Below are 27,450 nucleotides of genomic sequence, written 5' to 3'. Positions count from 1 at the left end.
TGTGTTTAAATATATATTGTATGTAATGTAACAATAAATCTTAATGATCGATAGATATAGATAGATAGATGGATGGATGGATGGATGGATGGATGGATGGATGGATGGATAGATAGATAGATAGATAGATAGATAGATAGATAGATAGATTCATGTCTTGAAGAGGAATAACACTAGACCAATGCAATCATGATGATGATTTATATATTTGTGTCCAGTAGGTGTCACTGCAGGAATATAATTTTTTTCCGAGTTGGGAGAAGACCCGCCCTTACCCTACCTCTGATTGGCTCGCCGCGAAACAGTTCTCTAATCCTACCCAATCAGGGGCAGGGTAAGGGATGCGCATTGCCATCGAACGTAACGAAACCCGGAAGGATGGTTGAACATTAATTTGCATTCTAAAACAACAGTGCAGCGAAAAAAGGAAAAAACAAAAGCTTCAGCTTCAAATACAACGTAAGTTAATCGTTTTTCTAGTTGACCTGAAGTCAGTCTTTATCGTCTGTTGTCGCAGTAAAGGTCAATGATGGTCGGTTGATTTGGCTGATGTACGTGTGAACCAGGCTGTGTGTTGTGTTTTGGCAGAGGCGTGGTGCAGATCGTCTTGTCTCCTGGAAGATGCTGTGTGGTGCAGCAGGATCCGGGACCTTTATCCTGGTCGCGGTAGTGACCGTTATTCTGCTGAATCTTGTTGGTTTCACACACGCGAAGGTAAAACCTGCATCATCCATTTCCCTCTGTGTGCTCCTCTGGTCTCCTTATATTAAATAATGTGATGGAGCTGAACTGAGGGGAACTTTGTGTACATGTTTTTTTTTTTTTTAATGACTGAAAGAAATGGCTTCAGCATAAATAGATAGTTGAAGTAAGCATTGAACTGAGCACTTTTAAAAATTTTCAATTTCCTCTTGAATTGCAGAACTTTGAAGATGTTCGCTGCAAATGCATCTGCCCTCCATACAGGAACATCACTGGCCACATCTATAACAGAAATGTGTCCCAGAAGGATTGGTAAGAGAAACCCTAACCTCAGCATAAAGTGTAAAGGGTTCGTTCACCCCAAAAATGAAAATTCACTCATTATCCAATCACCACTATGCTGATGGAGGGGTGGGTGAAGTGTTTGAGTCCACAAAACACGTTTTGAGTTTCAGGGGTAAACAGTGTTGCAGCCAAATCCAATACTATTGAAGTAACTGATGATCACTTCCTCAAACGTAAAAAAATCAACATTAAAAACCATAAAATGCCTCCATGCTGCTTGTGTGGTGTCATCCAAGTGTACGAAAGCCCCGTCATTCAAATTCGACTCAAAACTGCATCATTTACACTTACTTTTTAGCCTAAATGTCCTCTGACATCGTCCTGCCTGGAGCCACGGTCACACCTGGATCACAGCAGACATTTAGGCTTTTTTTAAGTGGTCACCATTTACTTAAATAGTTCACCCATTATTCGTTCTCTGCTTGAGGTTGAACAGATGGTCCACTCCTCACTGCACTGTTTTCATGTGTTTTACAGTAACTGCCTCCATGTAGTGGAGCCTATGCCGGTGCCTGGGCACGATGTTGAGGCGTACTGCCTGCTGTGCGAGTGCAAGTACGAGGAACGAAGCAGCAACACCATCAAGGTACCGAGGACCTTTGTCAGCATGTGTCATTTTCTCTATTTGTGCCATCCTCACTCTAATGTCATGTCACAAAACATGTCATGTCAAACTTTATAAAGTCTGTTTATTCGGCGTCCTTGATATAAAATGATCAAACATAATAAAAACATGCAGGAGTGTCAGTGTTTGCAGACATTATCATCGTTCTCAAAATCCCTTGCTTGCTTCTCGTGGAAGCGGCCTGATTGGACGTAAAACAGCCAATCAGAGTTGCTTCCTCCCAGTCTGTGATTGGCTGCGCGCAGAGCAGAGATTGAGCGACCGCGTAGGCAGAGTGTCAGCTTCACTTTATGTCTGTATTTCTAAACGTTTTTTTATCCTGTCGATCTCAGGTAACCATCATCATTTACCTGTCTGTTGTGGGCGCACTGCTGCTCTACATGCTGTTTCTGCTACTGGTCGATCCTCTTATCCGCAAACATGACCCCTACACCCAGCCACTGCACAATGAGGAGGACTCTGAGGTAACCACTCAAACAACACATGTTTGCTCAAAGGGCCACTGTGTAGGATTTAGGGGGAATCAGTTGTCGTCACTTTAGAGAGGACCTTCAGTGTTTTGTGATTAAGTGAAGGCCACTCAAGAGAGGGTGCAGAAACTTGATGCCACTAAATCTTACACATTAGTCTTTTATACACCTACACTACACATGTGTATTTAACTTAGTGTTGTTCTTTGTGTGTGTGTGTTCAGGAGATGCGTCCGCCGGTGGACAGCAGCCAGGCGAAAGGGAACACAGTGCTGGAGCGGGTTGAAGGAGCACAGCAGCGCTGGAAAAAACAGGTCCAGGAGCAACGCAAGACTGTTTTTGACCGGCACAAGTTGCTCAGTTAAACCCTGCGACGAACCTCTAAACATGTTTAGAATAGGTTACTTCATCTGGCCCAGTGCACTGGCATCAGCTGTACTGTTACTCACTCCACTGTCACTTTCCTCACTAAGCAACGCTTCAACACACTGATCTAACAAGCAGATATTTTCTATTTATTAGATGCAACACTAAAGGCTAAGTTACATTTTGCACACTCTTAACGACTACTATATATGGAATGTCTTGATGGTAAGAACTTTTCTTGTCTGTGGAGCCAGACTCTGAAAAGCTTTTAAGCTTCTTCATGGTACTTTTTATCAGCTCTTTGCTAATATGATATTATATTCAGCATTTTTTTTCTTGTAGCATAAATTATGACGTTACCTCTGAACAGGTAAAGCTTTGTGTTTGTGAATGATCCGTTTTGCTAATGAGGTAGAAAGCATACCGTGGTATTGCCAAGCATTGCACATTTTGTAATTTGTTAAAAATGATAAGTTATTTATATTGTAACACTGGGCGTATTTGGTATTGTTTGCACTATTAATTTAGGTAAAGGCTTGTACATTTTGGGCTTTGTAATTTTAAAGCTTTGACGTTGGCGCTTAAATCGTGGTTTTTGTCATCTTGAAAAATGTAACAGACAGACTACTGCAGATATATCGTTGTGAAAGTTATGTTTCTTTAACTTTAACTTCATCATTTACATTGAATTGAACTGAATCTGACCTTTTTGATCACTGAGTTAAGCACAAGGCCACGTTTACACTCTCTGTTCTGCAGTCTAGCGGGAACATGCTTTCCAAAGCAAGGAGAGATATGGAGAAGGGGTCGTTTAACAGAGCTTTAAATCCAAACTCAGATGAATCAATTCTCAATTATCCTAAATCAGTAGAGCTGCTGATAATGCGGTGAAGTACGGCCGAACCTTGAAGGACCGTCGTGTGCATCACTATGTTGTATGTTCCCCTTCACATTTTACAAAACAAAGCTTAAATAAGAAAGGTACCCTGACATACATACCTCATGCTTATTACAAACTGCTGAACTTTATTTATTTATCTGTTAGGGCTTTATTTCATCACTGAAGTGTTTTTGATTGAATTGTGTATAATTTCACATCAGTGGTATCAGTGTTTTGTATTTATATTTATTAATTTCTAGCATAAATGGAGTATTCCAGTGCTTATATCTATACATTCTGCTTGATGTGAAATAATAATAAAAAACCCTTGGGTGTAAAAAATGTCTTCATGCCTCTGGAGGTTTAGAATTATTATTTTGGTTGCTGCAGATTTTCCAGTACTGGAGTTATTGCTACTGTTTATTGGCACTAGGGGGCAACAGAGCACACATTATGGGGGCCACCTGTTTAGAGTGAACCATGAGAAACGCTGGTTTATCATCAAATTAAGCTTCACATCGGTTCTGTTTTCTTCAGCTGTTGTGAAAACAGAAGTAAGATGTTTTATGCAACATTAACATTTTATTCCCAAAAACACTTTCAAGACTAATTTCCTTAAGGCTGTTAGAGAAATCATTTTACTTGAATCACTAAATTGCATCCTAATGACGTGAACACGTTTTGGGTTTGTGCAAAAAATGTGACACAAAAATATCTCTAGTAAATAAGTAATTTGAAACAGTGCTTATCTGTTATTTTACTTGCTACATTTATTGCATATTTAGCATTGATAGACTCTCTATAGAGGTCAAATCTGTTTATAGCACAATACTGCATCTGTACTAAAAGTATATACTCAATGAACTACATTTTAAGTATTTATTTAAGTACAGTTAATGTCAACAGGGAGGGATGAAGGATGAAGAAAAATGTTGACGATATACTAACTTCAGAATATCATATTTGCACTAATATCATCACTAATCAATTTCAACCAAACCACCATGCCATAAAATTCTTGCACAAAAAATGTACATAGAGGAATCACCAACATGTAAACAAAGTTGTGGAAGTTTATATTTCTGAAGGGGATCATCATAAGGACTCTAACTCATTTCATGTTCTTGGGTTCTTGCTTTAATCCAAAACTCTTCAGTCTTAACACTGAGTTTAACCTGCAAAGTGTCATTGGCTTCAGAAACCGTCCCTTCCCTGTTCTCTGCTCACTTTCACAGTTTAAGGTTTAACCATAGAACAGTATGTTGAGGGCTCAACATGTTTTGAAATGGAGGCTGGTGGGGGTATTCTGTGTCTGTAAGACCCCCCCAAACTGTCTGTCCTCGCCTTTGTGCTCTCGCCTGCCACTGCTGCCCTGCCCCAACCCCCTTTGATCCCATCTACTTCTTCCACCTTTTACCCACCCCGCCCTCATAACCATCCCCAAGCATGGCCTGTCAGTGGTTCACAGTCTAAATTTAACCTGCCGCAGGACCAACTGCTCCTCCAGCCACCCTGAGCCCCTGTTATTTCCCTCTGTATGGGGGGGGGGGGCTTTTTCTGTCAGAGGCCCTCAGCCAGGAGGAGAGGCCTGTGACTCTGCATGGGGGAGACAAAGTCAGAGGGAGAGGGGGAGAGAGGTCGGTGGAGGACTGCACACAGGATCGGCAGGCCAGGAGCCCACGGGCCTTCGCAGCAGGGAGTTATCGCGTGCCTCACTTTTGGGATTATACTGTGAGAGGACTCATTTCTCGTGGAGTGGGAGTTAATCTCAGGTGGAAGCACCAGGATGGCGTCCAACGCAGATGCGGCCAAGCCGGTCATCATGAATGAAGAGGAGCTGAAGCGGAAGCAGAGGGAGAAGCTGAAGAAGCTGCAGGCCACGGGGGGCAACCCTCGACCGGCGAGAACCCTCTTCCTCTTCGGCCTCAAGAATCCCTTCCGCAAGGCCTGCATTAACATCGTAGAGTGGAAGTATCCTTTTATCTTACACACACAAACACACTCAGACATTTGCTGGGGACTAATTCTAACCTTACCCATAACCACTACTTGCCTAACCATAACCCTTACCACAACATTAACCTGACTCTACTGTATTTCACTGCAACCTAAGTAATACCTGGACCACACACACATTCACAACAGGCTGACTGCTTTAGTTGATGTTAATTTAAAATATACCAATTAAACTCAATATCCTTATTTAGTCTTGTTCAAGAAATACTATTTAAATGTTACTATTATTGTGATTATACAGTATTCAAGGTGTTGTACAGTTATCACAGCATCTTGTGTTGTGGTCAAGAACACTGACAACCAGGATATACAGAAATAATGTGTCAACATGGCAGTGAACTATCAGCTGTGTGGTTCACCTGCGATGAGCGTGATGAAGCCAAGTCACTTTCAAATCCGCGTCAAGACTTTTGTCACGTATTTGGCCGCCCTGCGTCAAAGTCAAGTTTGTATTTTCTCCTGTGGAGTTTCCTGAGCTAATCTATTTACGTCGAGCGTGCAAAAACTATTAATCAAGCTGCCTCTCAGGGGTCCTGACCAGATGACAGTCTGATTTTAATGTGGAGATAGTTGCTCTGCATTGCTGTGAGGCCTAAAACATGAAGACAAGGCATGCTACAGGGTGATGTTAGGGGGTTTCCTGTTTTAGCCTGAAGTCCATTCCTGGATTATACACATTTCTTTTCCAAAATAGATTCAGTCGATCGTTTATTTTTCAATGACAAACTCCATATGTTCACACTTTAAATAGATCAACTACAGATTGAAAGCTCATCAGTGAATGTGAATTATAACATATCATTGTTGTGTAAATAGTTCCTGAACAGTTACAGTGAATTGTCCATACGTTCAACCAGGTCATGAGTTTTTTACTGCCACAGTTTAATCACTTTGGTATGTGATCCTGTAATGCAAGAGTAGTGCTGTAATTACAGTAAAATTAGAAATCTACAAAATCTCCTGAAGTTCTACTCTCAGTATTTAAAAAAACACTGCTCGCAGACATAAGAATCAATAACGAGCTCACAGAATAACCAAAGAGTTTTATTCCTGATGAGCAGTGTGTGTTAAAATGGTTCGGTCATATTCTTGGGCTCTGCAGCTGTCCCGCGGCATCACACACAGACATGATGCTGACCTGGCAGGGGAATTCACTCAGAGAGCCCCCTATGGACGGGAATGAAGCAGCACGGCGGACAGGATTACATTTACTGTGACGGCTTTGCTGGCCCAGCTGGGGATGAGGTTTCAGGCAGCATTTAGAGCCACTGATCAGTGTCAGCAGGATATGTGTTGTTACTTTACATCAAGAAAAAAAGTACAGAGCAAGTCACACAGATAACGTTTCTAAAAATAGTTCTCGTCCTTCCATTTTCCCTCTAATATTATCATCATGGGTCATTTCCAGGTACACGGTATCCCCTTTTGTAATATTTCTTATTGGGGTAAACTGGGATTTTACCAGTCCTCTTCATTTGTCATTGCTATGATCCTAAGCCTCCACATCCAGAACCTTTGAGATCATCATCTTATTGACCATCTTTGCAAACTGTGTGGCTCTGGCTGTGTTCCTGCCCATGCCTGAAGAAGATAGTAATAACACCAACGAAAACTTGGTGAGTATAAATATGATCCTTTCACCCCTTCTTCCAGATATGTATCATGCCCAGGACGATGAAAGTGACATTTATTTGTAATGATATATTAATATTAATTCATAATAATAAGAAAAAGAAGAGGAAAAACAATAATAACTTGATAAAAGGAAGCTTAAAAATACAACATATTAACACATGTTTAAAAAAGACACATACGTTGACCATAGTGCTGCACAGCTAAATTGGGGGAGATACATACAAATATAAAACAGCCAAGAAAACAACACAAAGACATTAAATAAAATGTATTCAAAACAAAATAGGACAAAAAGATAAAACCACAAAAATAGTTTCAACCTGTTTTAAATGCCAGAGAGAAAAATGTGGTGTGATGCAGGTTTAAACAAAGTTCTTTAACCACAAAGGTTTAAAACTATGGAAAATCAAAACTAAATATTTCACTCATAGTCTCTGATTTGTGAAGAATCCAGTGTTTTTCCATGACAAGAAGATTTTAGAGTGCTCAGATGCTTTAATCCAGCAGAGTCAGATTGCTCTGAAATGGACACTGCAGGTCTCAGTGCCAGACTCAATTCAAATGCCTCCAGACACAACTCAGTTGTTATTTAGAGTCTCATCTGTGTCTGATGTGGAACTTGTGCACAACAAAGCGTGTGATTGGTTTATCCCTAAACTGTGATCAGAACTTGCCTAAATTTGTACACTTAATATATGTAAAGTTTTCAGCTACATGGATAACAATGACAGAATATTAAGCTGTGCTGTAATACGGCCTGTGTTTATTTTGACAGAGATACACAGTCCTTTAAAACTGAGCTAATTATATCTAAGTTGAACATTCACATGGCATTTTTACACAGATAATCACAGAAACATGTATTTGAAGTAGCGTATAATCCAGCATCTTATTACTGACTTAAATGTCTTGTTCCTCACAATTACATACTCGTTAGGTTTGTCATGAAAAATTACCTTTAAATGGCTTCAACAAAACTACATTACATCCAGTTTGGTTTCCTGAGCTATCTAAAGGGAAAAATAGTAACAATAAGTAAAACAATTAATTGATAGATATGGTTCAGACATTACAATATTGCACACGATTGAATAAATAGATAAATAAGATATAAACAGCTTGCTTAAGGCACAAGAGGGACATGTTTAAAAACTAGATTTTTTACCAGCGGCAGACTTCAAGGTTCGTCTGTAAAAGTTTCATTACTCCTCTCATTTTAAATCTGTCCCCTGAATGCCACTTTTGCTTTCTCAGGCGTTATTATATTTGAATCTCATATGTGTTCACATTGCTGGGAGGCTGTGTATAATGTATTACATGTCTCAGACTGAACAGTACAGCCGATGGAGCTGCATTTGGGGAGAATGAAAGTGCCTTTGTGAGCAAAAGATGAACGTTTGCTCCACAGTGGACATATCTTGCCATTCTCTGGATATTTGACATTGTATTGACACAGTTGTTATGGTTCTGAGGAGGCTCGTTGCGAGAGTCTTGATTTGTGGATCTGTGTCTCTGAGAGGCCGTGACATCTGGTATAAGTGTCAACATACAGCCGCCTCACAAAATCCTCCACACGTTCAATCAACTGCATCAAATCACTGGGTCAAAGCTCATCTAAACCTTGTTTGACCAATTGACCGACACTGCGGCCAAATTCATTGAGTAATCAGGCACCTGAACCTAAAGCTCACCCCATCTCTTCAATATCTTTACTTTGGCCCTCTTGCCAAATACTTCTTACTGCAGCGTGCCATTCTTCAGAGGTGAGCAATGTAAGAGGAGCTAGTCAACCAATATACCCCCCTACACCCCAACAACTATCCCACACCACACCACACCACCACTGGTGCTGTTGGAAGTAGGTCGGCCCCACAGCGTCACCACAGCAAATGCAGGACAATCCCCAAATGCAGTCTCATATAACTGCACTCATGGTTTGTAACAGTGTACTACAATATATAGAAGCACAGCCTTACTTGTTGCTCTACATTTATTTTGTTTATAAATGTACGCACTATTGTCAATGCGTGTACAGTTGTGGCCTTGGAGGTTGTTATTGACCAGGGGCTTGGGGGCTGCTGCCGGCTGTTTTCAACCCAATATTATTGACCTGAAAGGATCAAAGGGAAATAAACAGCATTTCATATATAATTTATAACTTTTCTCAAAAGAACTCTGCTGGGGCTAAATTCCCTCTGAGCTCCACCGTACTCATCTCACATCATCCCTTCTTCTCCGACAATATTTGTATTGCACATCAACACCTGGAGTTTCACTCAGTAGAGCGCATACCTCCACCAAGGCCCGACAGTCCCCTGATGACACCACATTCAAATTCACTAGATCAGGAGTTTTGTTTGGATCTGCAGGAAATTGCACACACTCATAAATATCAGTCCCCTATACATGCCCGATTTAAAAAAAAAAATCAAGATCCATGAATTATTCTCTGAGAAATCAACGGAAATGTTGAAAAAACGCCCTATCTCATATCCATCTGCACCCGCCCCCTGATCTGGATCCGCACCAAAAGCTGATGGTTTCTTCCTTGGGTTTCTACAACATTTCATGGAAAATCGTTTTGAGGAATTTCAAATCCTGATAGCTAACAAAAAAAAACAAATGACTGCAGACAAAAATATATCCCCCTTGGCAGAAGTTTAAAAAGTGCAGAAATAATACGACTTTGACATGTAGAGGAACTGTTACAGCCCCTCTGTGTCAGTCTGCTGTGTGTCCCCGAAAACAATCAACATTGACGATAAAGACACAGATTCAGGCCAGATTAACTAATATATGCTTTTATTAAACCCTCCTAAAATGTATCTAGTAAAACATCTTAGATCTTAGTTACTTTATGTCAGGATCTCTCTATGTCGAAGCTCCTTCTTGATAAATTCTGGCTAAAATAGGTTAATTCATCATTGAGTCATGATCCACGGATTTGTTTAAACTGTGTGAGGTCATGACTGGCTATCAGAGCAAATGAGTTCATCTCTTGTTCAATTTCAACTTTATTTACACTAGAGAAGCTCTCTGAGATTGCCCTCATTGACAACGACTTCAAGTGGTCAAATACGGTCAGAAATAATCACACACACAAAAACTAACTGCACAAATTATTTTAGATTCACAGTTACAGGCAAATAATGGAAAATCAAATGATAAGCAAGTGGAGTGGTGTGTAAGTGAGGATTTGTATTTATCCAAGACAAATCAACAACAAGGCCGTTAACTACAGTCATTCCAGATAATTTAACCTGAGGGTTGTGAGCTTTACGAAATGTCATTCCCTGGTTTGTAAATGTCTTTCTGCAGGAGAGTTTGGAGTATATCTTCCTGATCATCTTCACGTTAGAGTGCTTTCTGAAGATAGTGGCGTACGGGCTCTTTTTCCACGAAGGCGCCTATTTACGGAACTGTTGGAACATATTGGACTTTGTCATCGTCTTCATGGGGTAAGATGAACTCTGTGCTGCAGGCGGACAGCGCTGCTGCCAAAGAGTCTTGCAAAACATGGAATTGTGTTGATATGCAGACATGCTGAATCTTGTATCAAGTCTTCAGTAGTATTTGCTGATTGTCCTCTTTTTTCCCACACAGACTCTTCACCTTTGCTTTGGATACGATCCATTTGATAGCAGACATGCCAGTGGAGAAGGGTGGGGGGTTTGACATGAAGGCACTGAGAGCCTTCAGAGTGCTGCGACCCCTGCGCCTCGTCTCTGGAGTCCCCAGTAAGCTGTTCGGCCCATTTTGAGTCTCTACTACCAAATCTTTATTACAGTATTGTGATGTTTTGGTTGTACTGTTCCCCCTCAGGCCTGCAGGTGGTGATGAACTCCATCCTCAAGGCCATGCTGCCTCTGCTGCACATCGCCCTGCTCGTCTTTTTACTGGTCACCATCTATGCCATCATGGGACTGGAGCTCTTCAAGTGCAAAATGCATAAGACCTGTTACTACACTGGCACAAGTATGTCTTAAAGGTCATAATCAGACACAGTTCAAGTCGTACATTATGTTATACTGATCTCTTTTCGTTGGCCTGCAGATATCTATGCTACAGCAGAGGCTGAGCTGCCTGCTCCCTGCGCTCAGGCCGGTAACGGACGCCGTTGCCTCATCAACGGCACGGAGTGTCGGCCAGGCTGGGAAGGTCCCAACAATGGCATCACCCACTTTGACAACATTGGTTTTGCCATGTTGACTGTCTACCAGTGTATCACCATGGAGGGATGGACCAAAGTGCTCTACTGGGTTAGTGACTGCTCCAACATTAACTGCCATGATTTTCAATCTTGTTGCCGGGGAACTTGTTTTTGTTCAACCACCAACACCTCAACATTTTAGGCCGGTCTTAAGAGGTAGAGCGGAACGTCCACTAACGATAAGGTCAATAGTTTGAGCCCCGTTTGCCCTGATTCCTCACGCCGAAGTGTCCTTGAGCAAGACACTGGGCCCCAATTCTCCGCAGACAGCTGTGCCAGCAGTGATGTATGATAGAGAAAGTGCTGCAGATACATCCACTGTATGAATGTGTGTGTTAGCGGATGAATGACCAAACTGTAATGTAAAGAGCTTTGAGTGGTCATCGAGACTAGGAAAGTGCTGTAAGAATACAGATCATTAACTATTTATTTATTAAGTATACTTAATAAAAGTCTATCAAGTCTACCCAACAGATGACAGCGTGTGTGGCTGACGCAGAGTTTTCTCTCAGGTCAATGATGCCATAGGATACGAATGGCCCTGGGTCTACTTTGTTCCCCTCATCCTGATTGGTTCCTTCTTCGTGCTCAATCTGGTTCTGGGTGTGCTCAGCGGGTGAGACGACTTTTATCTTTTGTCATTCTTACTGTCAGCATTTTTGCTTCTTTCCTCAAACAAACAAAAAGTATGTTCTGCTGTTTAACTTTTCCTCGTCTCACATCCCAGAGAGTTTACCAAAGAGAGAGAAAAGGCAAGGTCACGTGGAGAGTTTCAGAAGTTGCGAGAGCGTCAGCAGCTGGATGAAGACCTGCATGGCTACATGGAGTGGATCACTCATGCTGAAGTCCTGGATGCTGATCGCGAGGGCAAAGGTGAGCACCTGCGAACCTGCTCAGCTCCCATCCCACGCAGCGATACTGTCGAATTCCAACAGTTCTTCTCTCTCGTTCTTGTCAGGTCTGCTGCCTTTGACCAACGGGGACTCTGACGCAGACAGCCTGTATGACCTGGAGGGCAAGAGTCGAGTCATCTACTATTAGTGAGTCGGCTGTTCTGTAAATGTGTAAATGTTGACATGTAATATCACCAGCAGTTTGTCACAGTGAGGGTTATTTTTCTGTTTAGCCGCTTGGCCCGTCGCTGGAATCGCTTCTTCAGGATGAAGTGCCTGGTGTATGTGAAGACCAGGAGCTTTTACTGGTTGGTGATGTTCCTCGTTTTACTCAACACCCTGACCATAGCGACCGAGTACCACCACCAGTCTGACAAGCTCACTTCCCTACAAGGTTAATTATTAACATGACTATTTGTTTTCACATAAATTATTTTCCTCTTGGCTTCATCCATTCTCTCGCCTCTCGTCTCGACAGATGTTGCCAGTCGTGTGCTGCTGGTGCTGTTTGTCATCGAGATGTTTGTGAAGATGTATGCTCTGGGTCCTAGAGCCTATTTCATGTCTCTCTTTAACCGCTTCGACTTCTTCGTGGTGCTGTGCGGTATCCTGGAGATGATCATGATGTCTGTAGGATCCGTGGCCCCTCTGGGTTTCTCGGTGCTCAGGTGTATTCGGCTGCTGAGGATCCTCAAAGTCACAAAGTAAAGTCCAGTAAACCCTCGTGTTGCATTCAATTTAATAAGTCACAGTGTTTTTTATTGTCATTTAACAATCCCCTCTCTAAACTGCTTTGCAGGTACTGGACCTCTCTGAGTAATCTTGTGGCCTCCCTCCTCAACTCCGTCCGCTCCATTGCCTCCCTGCTCCTCCTCCTCTTCCTCTTCATCGTCATCTTCTCGCTCCTCGGCATGCAGGTGTTTGGGGGGAAATTCAACTTTCCCTACCACAGACCCAGTCGCAGTAACTTTGACAATTTCCCTCAGGCCCTCATCAGTGTGTTCCAGGTGAGGCTATAGACGCTGATTCCTATCTGCTCATTTTTAAACTCTCCGCAAGGTTTCCTTTGATTTTGTGATGTCATTGTCTAAATGTCTCAGATCCTCACAGGAGAGGAGTGGACCACCATCATGTATAACGGCATCATGGCCTACGGAGGGCCTGTCATCCCTGGCATCCTGGTCGCCATCTACTTCATCGTCCTCTTTGTCTGTGGAAATTGTATCCTTCACACGCACTCACAATGTGACGTGATACAAATTTTAATACGTAGCGATCATGTCAACAAAAACCCCAAAGATTTTGTTTTCCTGAGCTCTGCGGAAATTAGATATCCTCCTCAATGTCTTCTTGGCCATCGCCGTCGACAACCTGGCTGAGGCTGAGAGTCTGACTTCGGCGCAGAAAGAAAAGGCAGAGGAGAAGTTGAAGAGGAGGTTACTAAGGTGAATAAAGGGAGGTAAACCCGGCTGAGATTATCTGCTCTGTCGACTCATTGCTCAGCTTTATTCTATTTCTTTCCCCGCTTGGCCTCCAGGTCCAAAATGCCTGACAAGACTGATGAGGAGAGGGAGCGGATTGCTAAGAAACTGGCAGAGCAGAGAGCCAAGATGGAGGGCATGCCCACCACAGCCAAGGTTAGTGTTTGTGTTACTGGTGTTATATCACATATCTATTCTTAGATACTGACAATAATTTAGTGCATACGAAGCGATGCATATAGTAGGTATATATATATATACAATAGGCATATGATTGTTTTTGTTGTTGTTGTTTTTTTTCAGCTCAAAATTGATGAATTTGAGTCCAACGTCAATGAAGTGAAAGATCCATTCCCACCTGCCGACTTCCCAGGTAACCTCGACTTCTCTTGCATCTCCAACCTCCTTCTTTCAGCAGTGCAGTTGCAGCAGCAGGAGTTTACTGATTACAGGGAATTGTATTCATTACACTGGCTGATTACCAGTGCTGCTGTCTTGGCTATGTTACAGTACAAGTATAGTAACCCTTCATTATAATTAGACTCAGCCGATTCCCTGAGCTGAGTATAAAGCAGCGGCTAAAGTCAGGCTATTTTCACACTGCTCTGGTGACGACCATATAAAGCCCACTATGTGATTCAGTATAGGTAGAATCACCAGTAGTTTTTTCCCCCTCAATTCTCTTTGATTCTGTAACATGAAAAACCACGAATAAGTACAGAATTTTGAACCTGCTTTCTTTCACTTGGTAGGTGATGACGAGGAGGAAGAGCCCGAAATCCCCATCAGCCCTCGGCCCCGACCAATGGCGGACCTGCAGCTGAAGGAAGAAGCGGTTCCATTGCCTGAAGCCAGCTCCTTCTTCATCTTTGGCCCTCAGAACAAGTAAGAACCTGACTGTCCTCGTACATATATTTAACATTATAATAAACGATATGTGTGTGCTGACATCGGGCTCCTCGCTGGTATCCAGGTTCCGAAAGTTGTGCTACAAGATCATCAACGCCTCGTCCTTCACCAACTTGATCCTCCTGTTCATCCTGCTGTCCTCCATCTCCCTGGCAGCGGAGGACCCCATCGATCCCAAGTCCTACAGAAACAAGGTGATGGTCAGATCCAGCATGACACAACAGACAGTAACTTTTGAGAGAAGGCCGCGTTTGATAACGATCCTGCTGTCTGTGTTTTTCTTCCAGATCTTGGCCTATGCTGACATCGTCTTCACAACCGTGTTCACCATTGAGATTGTGCTCAAGGTAAATACAACTGACAGTCATGTGCTGTATCTTTCATCTTAGTGAATGTCTTCAGTCGTCAAGATACCAAATAACAGATAATCATGTTTTTGCTGAAGCAGGTTTTTTTTTTTATATTCTGTATTTGACAATGTTGAAACAACATGAGCAATTTCCAATATACCTACTCTACTACACTACATTTGATGAATGATTACAACAGTTTTTTTTTATTCCTTTAGGCATTTTGTCATGTAAATCACTTTGTAACATTGTAACAGTGCTATATATGTAAAGGTTATTATTATTACTATATTACTTCATAGACATGCTGAATGGTAAATACTAAATTAAGTGATTGAATGTAAGTACCTGTAGAAAGATTTTGACATTTAATGCAGCACATATTTTCCTCCATTTGAAAAGAAAGTTTAAACACAGATCATTTTGCCTCAGTGTTCATTTGTGCAACTGTGATGTATGTGACTGACAGATGACAGTGTACGGAGCGTTCATGCACACAGGCTCTTTCTGCCGTAACTCCTTCAACATCCTGGATCTGCTTGTGGTGTCTGTCTCCCTGCTGTCTATGGGAATGGAGTGAGTGACTACATTAGATATGGAACATTCCCATTGATACTTTCTCTCCCAACATCTATCTTTCTTAGTTTTTCTTTAAACATGCATTATGTTTAGACTATGTTTTGTCATGTGTTCCCTGCAGATCCAGTGCCATCTCTGTGGTGAAGATTCTCAGGGTGTTGAGGGTGCTCAGGCCTCTCAGGGCCATCAACCGAGCTAAAGGCTTAAAGGTACAACACCTGCAAGGATTCCAATTAGAAGATGTCTATGTATCCATGGTGCAAGATGTTTTCACATCCTTTACTTAAACATAAATACCAAAACAGCAATGAGAAAATACTTAAAATTAAAATGTATTTGGATTATAAAAGTAGTAGTTTTATTTCATTAATACCAATGGACCAACTGGTGCCAAACAGATTTTGCACCAGGGGTTTAATTGTTAATAATCCCTGATATTTTATAGATTATCAACAAAAAAATTATGTTAAATCTTGAACTGAAAAGTAAGTCTAAATTGATAGAAGTGAGATGAATGTAGTGTAGTCGAAAGGGCAATATTCTCTTTTGAAATGTAATGGAGTAGAAGTATAGAGTAGCAGGAAATTTAAGTACCTTTGTATTGTGCTAATCAACTAATTGTTTTGTTTGTTGGTCTGTGTTGACAGCATGTTGTCCAGTGTGTATTTGTCGCCATCAAAACCATCGGAAACATCGTCCTGGTCACCATGCTGCTGAATTTCATGTTTGCCTGTATCGGGGTACAACTCTTTAAGGTTGGTTTGTCACCAGATGTGGAATGAAATTGTAAAAGGTCCCATTTCCAGATGAATGTACTATAAGTAAAGAGGCCTGACTGCATGTGTATTAAATGAGCCACTAATCCTTTCCCCCCCTCAGGGTAAATTCTACAGCTGCACAGACCCATCCAAAATGACCGGGGAGGAATGCCAGTAAGTCACACATCTCGGATATTAATAATCCATCAAAAGCATAACGCTATTTTGGAGTGACCATTCGCTGTGTGTGCCCTCAGGGGATCCTTCTTGAAGCCCATGGAGAATTCCCTGCAGGACACAGTGCTGGCCGAGAGAGAGTGGCTCAACAGTGACTTCAACTTTGACAATGTGCTCAATGGCATGCTGGCTCTCTTCACTGTCTCCACATTTGAGGGCTGGCCAAAGTAAGCACAGAATACATTTTTGATTTGACAAATTCTCTGTTCGATGGGACTATTTTGATTGAGTTAGAAGACAGAATATGTTGTCCCGTGGATTGAAAAGGAGCCAATAGATCCTTTTTTAATCCAATGATTTATATATTTCATCTTCAGAGATTATCCTGATTGTATGTCTGATCTTTGAGCTTTCACAACTTCCTCACCCTCAACATCACCCCCATGTTTCCCCAGACTGTTGTACAGAGCCATCGATTCAGACGCAGAGGACATGGGTCCCATCTTCAACAACCGCGTGGACGTGTCCATCTACTTCATCGTCTACATCATCCTCATCGCCTTCTTCATGATGAACATCTTCGTGGGCTTCGTCATTGTCACCTTCCAGGAGCAGGGCGAGCAGGAGTATAAGAACTGTGAGCTGGACAAGAACCAGGTACAATGAGACAGTCGGAGGTGAAGCCATGGGCAGTGACAGAGTCCAGTAAAATCTAAAACATGCTCCTCAAAGATAGAACGGTTAATTATTTAATTTTTTTATATTTAACGCACCTTTTGTCTGTGCTGTGTCTCTCTTCAGCGTCAGTGTGTGCAGTACGCCCTGAAGGCTCGTCCTCTGAGGTGTTACATCCCCAAAAACCCCTACCAGTACAGGGTCTGGTACATCGTCACCTCCTGCTACTTTGAGTACCTCATGTTCTTCCTAATCATGCTCAACACCTTGTGTCTGGGGATGCAGGTATGTAAATCTTTTTTATGTCACAATTTAACATCAATGATTGTGTTGAGGTTGCTGACAAACAATGTTCAGTGTGGGCAGAATTGTTTATTTGACTAAATGAAAATGTTTCTGTGTTTGTTGCATAATTTGATTGATTAAAATGTGTAGGTTTGAAGAAGTATGTAAAATATGGGACAGTCCAACTTTCCAGTAAATCTGAAACTACTTAATATTGAGATGAGATCAGATTTAATTTTCTAACTTTCAACATGGGCCTGATTTATTTATTTTAAAAGGATACTCCCAGTTTATCATAACTCTGATTTGTATTTGTGTCAGTTGGTCATGATTTCTATGAATTATCCTAACATGCTACACACCAAGTTAATTGTGACTTAAGAGTCTGACGACGGCCGAAGCTGTGTCCTTGAATGTTTCTCCTGTGGCTAAAAACAAAGCTCTTACATATTGAAATGAATATTCTCTCCTCTTCTGACCAGCACTGTAACCAATCCGACCATGTGACCAAGCTGTCAGACATGCTGAACTTGATCTTCACCGTGCTCTTCACCGTCGAGATGATTCTCAAGCTCATGGCCTTCAAAGCGAGAGTAAACGTTCACTCTGCTGTGTGTTGTTTAAAATCCTCCACTCAGTCTAGTGTCCCACTGTCTCATCAGCTCTCTGCCCCTCTGCACAGGGCTACTTCGGAGACCCCTGGAACGTCTTTGATTTCATTATCGTCATTGGTAGCGTCGTTGATGTCATCCTGAGTGAAGTCGATGTGAGTACGATTGACAAAGCACATATTGTTTAATCTATTCTCACGACATGAGCTTCTCATTACAGACGCTGTATATGAAAGTCCCTTGTGTTGTCCCTATGAGACATCCCCAGGCAATAGTGTGAATTGATTTGAAATGACTGAATGTATTTATTCAATGCTCTGACCCAGAAGCATGTAATGGTGGCCCAACAGCTGATTGGGGCCAGCAGAACTAGCTCACAGGACCTGGTCAGTACTGTCGTTGGCCATTTCTACCTCACCCCCCCATGCTCACCCTCCTCCGTGCCTCCTGCAACCGCAGATGTTTTCTTTCCATTTCCTCCACAAAGCCCACAGTTATTCATGTTCACCAAATTAATATTCTATATGTGTTGTTTGAGCACTCAAAGAGAGCAGTATCAGCTAAGAGGTTTACGGTTATTTTAAGTGGTAATACACACACTCAGTGTCTTCTCTGGCCAGTCGCAGTTTTCTCTTGTCACTGTTGCACTGCATCATCTCCATCGTTTTCATCCACAAACACGAGCTCACGGCGAATTCCGATTTCTTATGTCACATCTTCTCGCTCCTGTATTTCTCCTCCTCGTGTTTTTCTTGTCCCCATCAATCCCTCTGTCTTCCGTACATCTCACTCCTCATCTGTCTATCCTCCACAGACTGCCCTGGCCTCCAGTGGAGGACTGTACTGTCTCCATGGCTGTGCTGTAAATATCTGATCTGCACTGCACTGCACTGCTGCATGAGCCTTGCTGTGTGAGCACACCACTGCGTTCTCCACTAAACCCTGGTGATACTGTACTGAACCGTTTGTGGTTTAAACTGCTGGTGAAACGTGTCTCATGTGAGATGAGGCCTCCAGCTGTCAGCTGTGTTGTGTTGCAGTATGGCTCATACTGTTTATACAAACAGGGCTACATCTCAACACTGTATACTATATATGCAGTATTAATATTGACTGAATGACTGAAAACTGTTAATATGTCTGATATCAAAGTGTGTGTATTTTTTCTTCATTTTATTTCGCATGAGTTACAAACAGCTGTTTTTTTTCTCATTTTACAGCAACTAAGACCTGGAAGCTTTGTAACTCATATAACAGGTGGAAAAACTGTGTCTGATATTAACCCTACTTTAAAACTGTAAATATCTTAATAGTGTTTAACAGATTAATGCTATGTCTGCTATGTGCCTCTTATTAATGCTATTATAACAACAATTATAATCAAGTATGACTTGTGTAACAGTACGATATGTCTCTACCTCTTCTTTGTGCAGGAGACGAATCCTATGCAAGTAATTGCGGTAAGAGTGAACTCTCCCAATATTTAAACCTAGAAATGTTTTTTTTCTTGTTTTCTTTTCTTCGTAGTCATATTCTTCAGTGTTTTTATTTTGTTTGTCTGTAGGCTTCAGAAAACGCTTCAGTTTCCATCACGTTCTTCCGACTCTTCCGTGTCATGCGTCTGGTCAAGCTGCTGAACCGCTCGGAGGGCATCCGTAACCTGCTCTGGACTTTCATCAAGTCCTTCCAGGTCTGTCACACTTTTTTAGTTTTTAATCTTTTTGTTTTATTTGTATTTATTTTATTCTTATTCTTATTTATTTTGCAATTTTAATTAGGACCCGAGCACCTCCAGTGGGAGGCCCTATTGTATTTCGAAGGATTTGTATTTCCCTTTTGGGGCTTTTTCAGGGCCTAGACATGCTCAAATTGTTACCAAAGTTTGCAGGGAATTCAAAACCCCAAAAGGTAATTGTATTCTGGAGTAATTTGAAATGGGCGTGGAAAAATGGCTCAACAGCGCCATCTAAGGAAAAGCCCCTCAGTTAGCTTTCACCGATCTTCACAAAAATCGTAGCCCAGGTGTATCATGACAAGACAAACAAAAAAGGTCAGAGGTGCAATGGGAAAAAAGCAACAGGAAGCCCGCCATTTTGACTGTAGTGGCCATATTGGCCATTTTCCACCTTTTTACTTTTCGTTATTTTTCGTTACTTTGTAACTTTTCGTTACTGTTAGTTACTTTTCGTTACTTGTCGTTACTTTGTAACTTTTCGTTACTTTTAGTTACTTTGTTACTTTGTTACTTTTCGTTACTTTTCGTTACTTTGTTACTTTTCGTTACTTTTCGTTACTTTGTTACTTTTTGTTGCTTTTCGTTACTTTCGTACTTTTAGTCACTTTTCGTTACTTCCGTTACTTTCGTTACTTTTCGTTACTTTTTAGTTACTTTTGTACTTTTAGTTACTTTTTAGTTACTTTTGTACTTTTAGTTACTTTTTAGTTACTTTTGTACTTTTAGTTACTTTTGTACTTTTAGTTACTTTTTAGTTACTTTCGTACTTTTAGTTACTTTTTAGTTACTTTTGTACTTTTAGTTACTTTTGTACTTTTAGTTACTTTTTAGTTACTTTCGTACTTTTAGTTACTTTTTAGTTATTTTGGTACTTTTAGTGACTTTTTTACTTTTAGTTACTTTTTAGTTACTTTTGTACTTTTAGTTACTTTTTAGTTACTTTGGTACTTTTAGTTACTTTTTAGTTACTTTGGTACATTTAGTTACTTTTTAGTTACTTTTGTACTTTTAGTTACTTTTTTACTTTTAGTTACTTTTTAGTTACTTTCGTACTTTTAGTTACTTTTAGTTACTTTTTAGTTACTTTGGTACTTTTAGTTACTTTTTAGTTACTTTGGTACTTTTAGTTACTTTTTTACTTTTAGTTACTTTTTAGTTACTTTTGTACATTTAGTTACTTTTTAGTTACTTTTGTACTTTTAGTTACTTTTTAGTTACTTTGGTAATTTTAGTTACTTTTTAGTTACTTTGGTACATTTAGTTACTTTTTAGTTACTTTTGTACTTTTAGTTACTTTTTAGTTACTTTGGTAATTTTAGTTACTTTTTAGTTACTTTGGTACATTTAGTTACTTTTTAGTTACTTTTGTACTTTTAGTTACTTTTTAGTCCGTCTGTCTGTCCGTATTATTATTATTTTTTTTGGACGGTGCACAGTGTGATGTGCAATTGATAGCGTGGACCGTAATGAGCAATTAGCAGGCAAGGATCAACATCGTGTGACGGACGCAGGAAGTGAAGCGTTTGTCCTTGCCGCAGTGCGCAAAACGCATGCAACGTGGAGACGTGCGCTTGGTCATTGATCGCTCTCTCCACTAACCGCAACAGGCTTCAAAATGCGTGTGCTCGGGCCAGTTAGTGCTACAACATAGCCCTAGTTTAAATTGTTGTCTTTATTTTCATGTTTATTTTTATTCTCCACTTTTAACTCTCTTTAATTGACCTGTCTGGTGTGTGTCCACAGGCTCTCCCTCACGTAGCTCTGCTCATCATCATGCTCTTCTTTATCTACGCTGTCATCGGGATGCAGGTCAGTATTTATTTCCTGAATGAAAACATTGTAAATATCTGTAGATTGTTTAAATGTTTCTGATTGACTGCCACTGAGACAAGTCTCTGTGTTTGTCATGGGTGCACTCATTTTGCCTGGAATTGTAACGTCCCTCCAGATCTTCGGAAAGGTCGCCTTAGTGGACGGCACCCAGGTCAACCGCAACAACAACTTCCAGACATTCCCTCAGGCTGTTCTGATGTTATTCCGGTGAGTCCACCTGAGCAGAGCTCAAAGCTCATTGTTTGCAGGTCGAAAAACAGCCAAATTCTCACTGTAGTTTTTGTGCATTTATGAATCCAGATGTGCAACTGGAGAGGCTTGGCAGGACGTCATGATGGCTTCGATGTACGGGAAGAAGTGTGACCCTAAGTCTGACTTCCTGCCAGGAGAGGAGTTCACCTGCGGGTCCAACTTCGCTGTCTTCTACTTCCTTAGCTTCTACTGTCTCTGTGCATTCTTGGTAAGGATCAACGATTAACACAACAGTTGCCTTTAAGCTGAATTAGTATTTAGTGTCATAGTTGAGCCATGATCATGATGAATGAAGAGCTCAGAAAGGTGTTTTATTTCTACCTGCTTCAGATCCTCAACCTGTTTGTCGCTGTCATCATGGATAACTTTGACTACCTGACCCGTGATTGGTCCCTGCTCGGTCCTCATCATCTGGATGAGTTTAAGAAGATCTGGGCTGAATACGACCCTGAAGCCACGTGAGCCTGCATTCAAATTGAGATCAATGAATGAATACATGTTCAGTTAACCCCCATGATTAGGTCAGATTAAAACGTCTGCCACCTGAGATGATTGTAACATGTGTCTCGGATCCAACAGTGGGAGAATTAAACATCTGGATGTGGTGACGCTGCTGCGACGCATCCAGCCTCCACTGGGCTTTGGCAAGTTCTGTCCTCATCGAGCTGCGTGCAAGGTACAGACAATCAACAGGGTCAAAACTAAAGTGTGCTTTATATAAACTGTTCTACAGGGAATTTACCCACTGTAGGAGAGTTTGGAAGTTCATGAATGTTGAATAATTACATTTAAAAGTCGGTCAAATCACTGCAAATAGACAAAATAACATTTAAAGACAAAAAACACAAGAAGAGAGACATAAGATTGAATATCCCAAATCAATTTACAGGTGTTAGGTGTTAGACATGTAACGTATATGAATTATACATAGTACCTCCAGTCAGGGCCCTCCCAGGTTCACCTCCTCTCCACCCTCCGAGCCTTCCCCTCCTCTCCTGATAAATACTCTGAACTAGGTCAGCTGATGAAACTAGAAAGGAAAAAAACCCACCAAAAAGTACTTAAACTTTAAAAATAAAGTACTGTTTTTCTCCTTCTTTGTTCTGTCTGCAGCGTTTGGTTGGTATGAACATGCCTCTCAACAGTGACGGCACGGTCACCTTCAACGCCACCCTGTTTGCTCTGGTCAGAACTGCTCTCAAGATCAAAACTGAAGGTGCAATGCAGCAGTACCTGTCGTATACAGCTCGTATCCATCCATTGGGAATGCATGGACTGAATGGATGGATTGTTTACTCCGACATGATGCACAGACTGTTGTTCTGTCATTCAAACTTTTCTTGGATTGTTTTGAACAGGTAATTTCGAGCAGGCCAATGAGGAGCTGCGGGCCATTATAAAGAAAATCTGGAAACGCACCAGTATGAAACTCTTAGACCAGGTCATCCCCCCGATAGGAGGTGAGTCTGAATAAATAGAATCAGTGCATTATAAAAAAATAACAAACAAACCTGATTACACTGTAATGTGTCTGGTTATAGATGATGAGGTGACTGTGGGGAAATTCTACGCCACCTTCCTGCTCCAGGACTGTTTACGCAAATTCTTGAAGCGGCAGGAGGAGTATTACGGCTACAGGCCCACGAAGAAGAACGCCTCAGGCCCAGAGATCCAGGTGAGCAGACATCATGGGGTCAGATTTCAGACGGCAAATCACTGCACATTAACTGAAAATCACTCATTTAAGAGAGATGTTAAAACATTTTGCAGGATGTGCACTATTGGCAAAAATGTTGATGCATATTGTTTTTCTCTTTGTAAACTTTAGATGGAAACAAATCAATAAAATATTGTATTAGTAAGCTTTTATGAACTTCGCTATTATCACTCCACTTAGCTTACAGTGTAGGACTGCTTATGTCTCACCTACTCCTTCTCTCTTCTTTCTATCCTTGGGTACACGGTGCTGTTTGCTGCTTCTCTTCATTTCTCCACATCCTCCATGTTTTTCAAGGCGGGGCTGAGGAGTATCGATGAAGAGACAGCTCCAGAGATGCACAGGACCATTTCAGGAGACCTGCAGAATGAGGAAGAGTTGGACAGAGCCATGGAGGAGGCTGGAGAAGAGGGAATTTACCAGGTGAAAACCCCTTTCTGAAACTAGAGTAGCACACAGAAGAGTGCATACCTTCGCCAAGGCCCAACAGTCCTAAGTTCAATCAAATTGTACACACATAAATATTAGTACCCTATACATCCCTGTTCTTCTTGATCCATAAATGATTCCTTAGGAAATTGGTGAAAACATAAAAAAAATATCTCAATGTAAAAGAAAGTGGGAAAAAAAATCCTGGAGCTGCTTCCTGTTCCAGATCCTCATCGAAATCTTCCCTGACCCATAGATCATCCTTCCATCAAGTTTCATGGAAATCCATCTGGTAGTTTTTGTGTAATGCTGCTAAATAACAGACAAACCAAGTAATTGATAACAATCTGAAACAAACCTTTTAAAAATCTTTAAATATTCTCAATGTCATTAGGAAATTATTGCATTTTTTCATTTTTTGCATGCTCGACACATCAAACCCACATAATGTTTCTGCCTGATAGTAAAATAAAGGGGGAGACTTCTCCATTAGATTTACCATGTGCACTAATATGGGATTGTACCTGCATGTGTGCTTGTCTTGGTGTTTCCAGCGCACACACGGTCTGTTCGGTAACCGGGTGGACTCATTCTCCTCTGAACCCACCAACGCTCAGTCCCCACAGATGACCAGTCAGCGGCCTCTCAAGTTCTCCGACAGCCAACCTGAGCCTTCACCAGACTTCCCCACTACCGAATTTTTCCCCTCAGCCACGAGGAACAACACTAACAACAACGCCTTCGCAGAGTAAGAATCACACACACTCCCATCTGCAGTGATGACACATGCTCACTGTGAGTGACTGTGTCTGATGGGTGCTCATTCTTTCTGTCTTTTAGTTTTTCATTTGAAAGAGAGGGCAGCCCCGTAGAGTTTTCCAATCCCAGTGAGGACGCAGAGCCAGGTATGTCCAGAGGTCTGACACAGAAACAGGGTTCCTGTGATTCCTGTGAAATTTATAATGATGTAAACCCAGTGAAAGTTCACTCACTTTCAAGAGTAAAGAATTGTATTTTGCTTTTTTGGTAGTTTTGTAAATTTTGTAAATTTTGCTGTTTTGTCTGGTTTAGTGTACGGTGAAACCTGGCAAAACAAGTGATAAGATAACAAAAATTTAAGGATTTAAGCCCCCCAAATATATTTTGTATTACTATTTCTTATGTTCCTAATTAACTGAGCAACATTTTGGTCTATAGCATACCAGAAAACAATCCATTTTCCCTGAGTGACATCTTCAAAGATAATCAGTTTCATGTCATGGGACAAAGGAAAGCAGCAGATCCTCATAACTGAGAAGCTACAACCTGGTTAATTAGTCAGTCAACAGCTCTTGATAGATTTACAACTTTTCATTGTCCTTGATAAATACATGTTTCTTATTTTCCCCCTTGTTCAGGTAACAGGCGCTCCTGGAGCATCCCTGTGAGAACAGACAGAACACAGGTAATATTTTATTCAAATGGAACTCATCCAGTGTACATGATGAAGAACAGCTCAGGCAGACGATGTATGAATGCATGTTTTTTTCTTTGCAGGTCCCGTATGACCCGAACTATGGTGACAATCAGAGTCAGAGCTCCCACACTGCAGCCGACCAGCTCGTCCACGAGGTAAGTGAGGAAAGAGCTCTGACTGTTAAATCATAATTATTCATCAGGAATTGATGTATTGATAATGCATTGTCCCATCCATCATAGATAAGAGATAATAAACACTATTCTCTGCTCTGTCCTCGACACAGATTAAGTTTAGACTTCGATTGAGTGACATTTGTTTCTTCAAGGTTTTGTTTAAACCAGCACAGTTATAAAATCCGTCCATCTGTCCGTCCCCCAAAAAAATAATACGGACAGACAGACGGACGAAAAAAACAAACAAATTAAATCCGTCCGTCTGTCCGTCCAAAAAAAAAATAATACAGACAGACAGACAGACAGACAGACAAACCTAGGGGCTGCATTCCAGGGGGCGCTGTTGAGCCATTTTGCCACGCCCATTTCAAATTATTCCAGAATACTAAAATATCCGTAGGCCTTGAATTTCCTGCAAAGTTTCATGATCTTTTGAGCATGTCTAGGCCCTGAAAAAGCCCCCCAAAGGGAAATAATAATAATAATAATAATAATAATAATAATAATAATAATAATAATAAAAATCCTTACAATTTCAATAGGGCCTCCCACCGTTCGGTGCTCGGGCCCTAATTAAGAAAGATAATATAAAAGAAAATAAAAAAATGAATTGCATTCATTAAAATCAATACTGTATAATGTTCTGTCTTTCAGGCTCTAGTGAAGGGCGGTCTCGCCTCCCTGGCTAGAGACGGTGACTTTGTGTCTGCCTCTAAGCAGGAGATGGCTGATGCCATGCGTATCCCCATGGCCGAGATGGAAGGAATGGCTCGGGGCATCCTGAACGAACGCTCCGGCAGCATGACCTCTGTCAAAAAGAGACGCGCCGTCCCCGAACCTCCTTCTGGCCCATCTGTGGCCAAACAGGCAACAAGGCAGCCAGACCCCGCTGTGAGGAGGAAGAGACGTCCCATCCCCCTGGTTCCCTCTGTACCTGAGCAGGCAGAGGCCGACTCTGAAGTTTAGAGGCTGTCACTCGAGTTCTACGTGGTCATCATGTGGTTTTTACTCTTGCAGGTGGCTCCACCTTACCTCACTTTACCAAGCTTGACGTCCATGTGACAATCTGTATCTACCAACCTGACTCAAGGCCTAAAAAAAGGCTCAGGTTTGATATACTGTCAAGTGGGGCTTTAACTTAACTAAGTTAAGGAGAAACAATATCTGATTATGAAGCATCTTCTTAAACCTCAGATTTATTGAAACCAATAAAAACACTAACTTATCTCAGAGCAAACAGATTGACGCTCTCCTTTCTTTGTAGCGTTTTGTTGAGGTTATCCATTCCACAGACTTATAAGACGGCCATGTGAGTGAGCTGAGTGTCTGAAGCCTCGGAGAGAGAGAGAGAGAGGTAGGACACTGTCAGTTGACTTGAATGTCTGAAGAGACTCGGTGAATGTGTGGAGCAGACACCGTGTTTATCGTGCTGAAGTCCAGTGAGGACGCTGGGAAAAGACTCCACTGAGTTTCTGTGCATCCAGGTCCGGAAAAGTTCAACTGAGTTTTCAGTTCACACTCTTTATTTAAGGGCTCTGGTGCTAAACATTTAAAAGTTTGTGAAGCAGTGTCCTCTGATTCATTAGGACCTGCTGACTTTTAGTCTTTTATGACTTTTTAATCACAAAGTTTTCTCCTGCTCGCAACTGGTTTTGTACACAGTTGATTTTAGCAGATTTTAATGAGGAACCTTTGGAACTTTTTTATTTTATTTGGGGGACATAGACGTACATGTCATCTTTATAAATAATCACCTTAAGTTTTAGCTGTGTTTAAGTTTTTTCAATTGTTTTTCATTTACGTAAATGTCATACCTGTGGGTTGGGGGCAGTTAGTTTGACCTGTACAGAGAATGTATCGTCAGCATACCTGGAGTATGGTGGAA

General features: G+C 41.3%; 2 protein-coding genes across 5 annotated transcripts; both read left to right on the top strand.

Annotated features, from left to right (window-relative positions):
* The first annotated feature begins 328 nt into the window (after window positions 1-328).
* Window positions 329-3,159, top strand: tmem9 (transmembrane protein 9). 2 transcript variants are annotated; one of them, XM_034591108.1, is made up of 6 exons: window positions 329-459; window positions 589-714; window positions 923-1,014; window positions 1,525-1,633; window positions 2,005-2,136; window positions 2,367-3,159. In XM_034591108.1, exons 2-6 carry the CDS (start codon window positions 622-624, stop codon window positions 2,505-2,507), a joined length of 567 nt encoding a protein of 188 aa, XP_034446999.1. In that variant the 5' UTR covers window positions 329-459; window positions 589-621; the 3' UTR covers window positions 2,508-3,159. The 2 variants fall into 2 exon arrangements, with proteins under 2 accessions (XP_034446999.1, XP_034447000.1); XM_034591109.1 differs by having other exon boundaries at window positions 354-459; window positions 567-714.
* Window positions 3,160-4,976: 1,817 nt separating this feature from the next.
* On the top strand, window positions 4,977-26,802 carry LOC117764596 (dihydropyridine-sensitive L-type skeletal muscle calcium channel subunit alpha-1-like). 3 transcript variants are annotated; one of them, XM_034590505.1, is made up of 45 exons: window positions 4,977-5,359; window positions 6,915-7,020; window positions 10,358-10,497; window positions 10,643-10,776; window positions 10,862-11,014; window positions 11,093-11,298; window positions 11,762-11,865; window positions 11,977-12,122; window positions 12,208-12,289; window positions 12,376-12,536; window positions 12,621-12,846; window positions 12,942-13,149; window positions 13,243-13,363; window positions 13,473-13,587; window positions 13,680-13,779; window positions 13,927-13,996; window positions 14,376-14,508; window positions 14,597-14,726; window positions 14,820-14,879; window positions 15,352-15,458; window positions 15,583-15,670; window positions 16,109-16,216; window positions 16,341-16,393; window positions 16,477-16,623; window positions 16,852-17,053; window positions 17,198-17,356; window positions 17,839-17,949; window positions 18,039-18,122; window positions 18,782-18,829; window positions 19,401-19,427; window positions 19,532-19,657; window positions 21,446-21,511; window positions 21,651-21,742; window positions 21,836-21,995; window positions 22,118-22,245; window positions 22,367-22,463; window positions 22,901-23,003; window positions 23,146-23,247; window positions 23,329-23,462; window positions 23,802-23,927; window positions 24,488-24,681; window positions 24,774-24,838; window positions 25,331-25,377; window positions 25,470-25,548; window positions 26,583-26,802. In XM_034590505.1, the coding sequence occupies exons 1-45, from the start codon at window positions 5,175-5,177 to the stop codon at window positions 26,705-26,707; spliced, it is 5,358 nt and encodes a 1,785-aa protein (XP_034446396.1). In that variant the 5' UTR covers window positions 4,977-5,174; the 3' UTR covers window positions 26,708-26,802. The 3 variants fall into 3 exon arrangements, with proteins under 3 accessions (XP_034446396.1, XP_034446394.1, XP_034446395.1); XM_034590504.1 differs by lacking the exon at window positions 26,583-26,802 and adding an exon at window positions 26,220-26,531 and having other exon boundaries at window positions 5,175-5,359; window positions 25,470-25,544; XM_034590503.1 differs by having other exon boundaries at window positions 4,979-5,359; window positions 14,597-14,879; window positions 25,470-25,544; window positions 26,220-26,802.
* Window positions 26,803-27,450: the final 648 nt, after the last annotated feature.

Source organism: Hippoglossus hippoglossus, chromosome 7, assembly GCF_009819705.1.
Source record: "Hippoglossus hippoglossus isolate fHipHip1 chromosome 7, fHipHip1.pri, whole genome shotgun sequence".
NCBI lineage: Eukaryota > Metazoa > Chordata > Actinopteri > Pleuronectiformes > Pleuronectidae > Hippoglossus > Hippoglossus hippoglossus.
The sequence above is the reverse complement of the archived record's forward strand: the minus strand, read 5'-3'. Positions and strand labels throughout refer to the sequence as shown.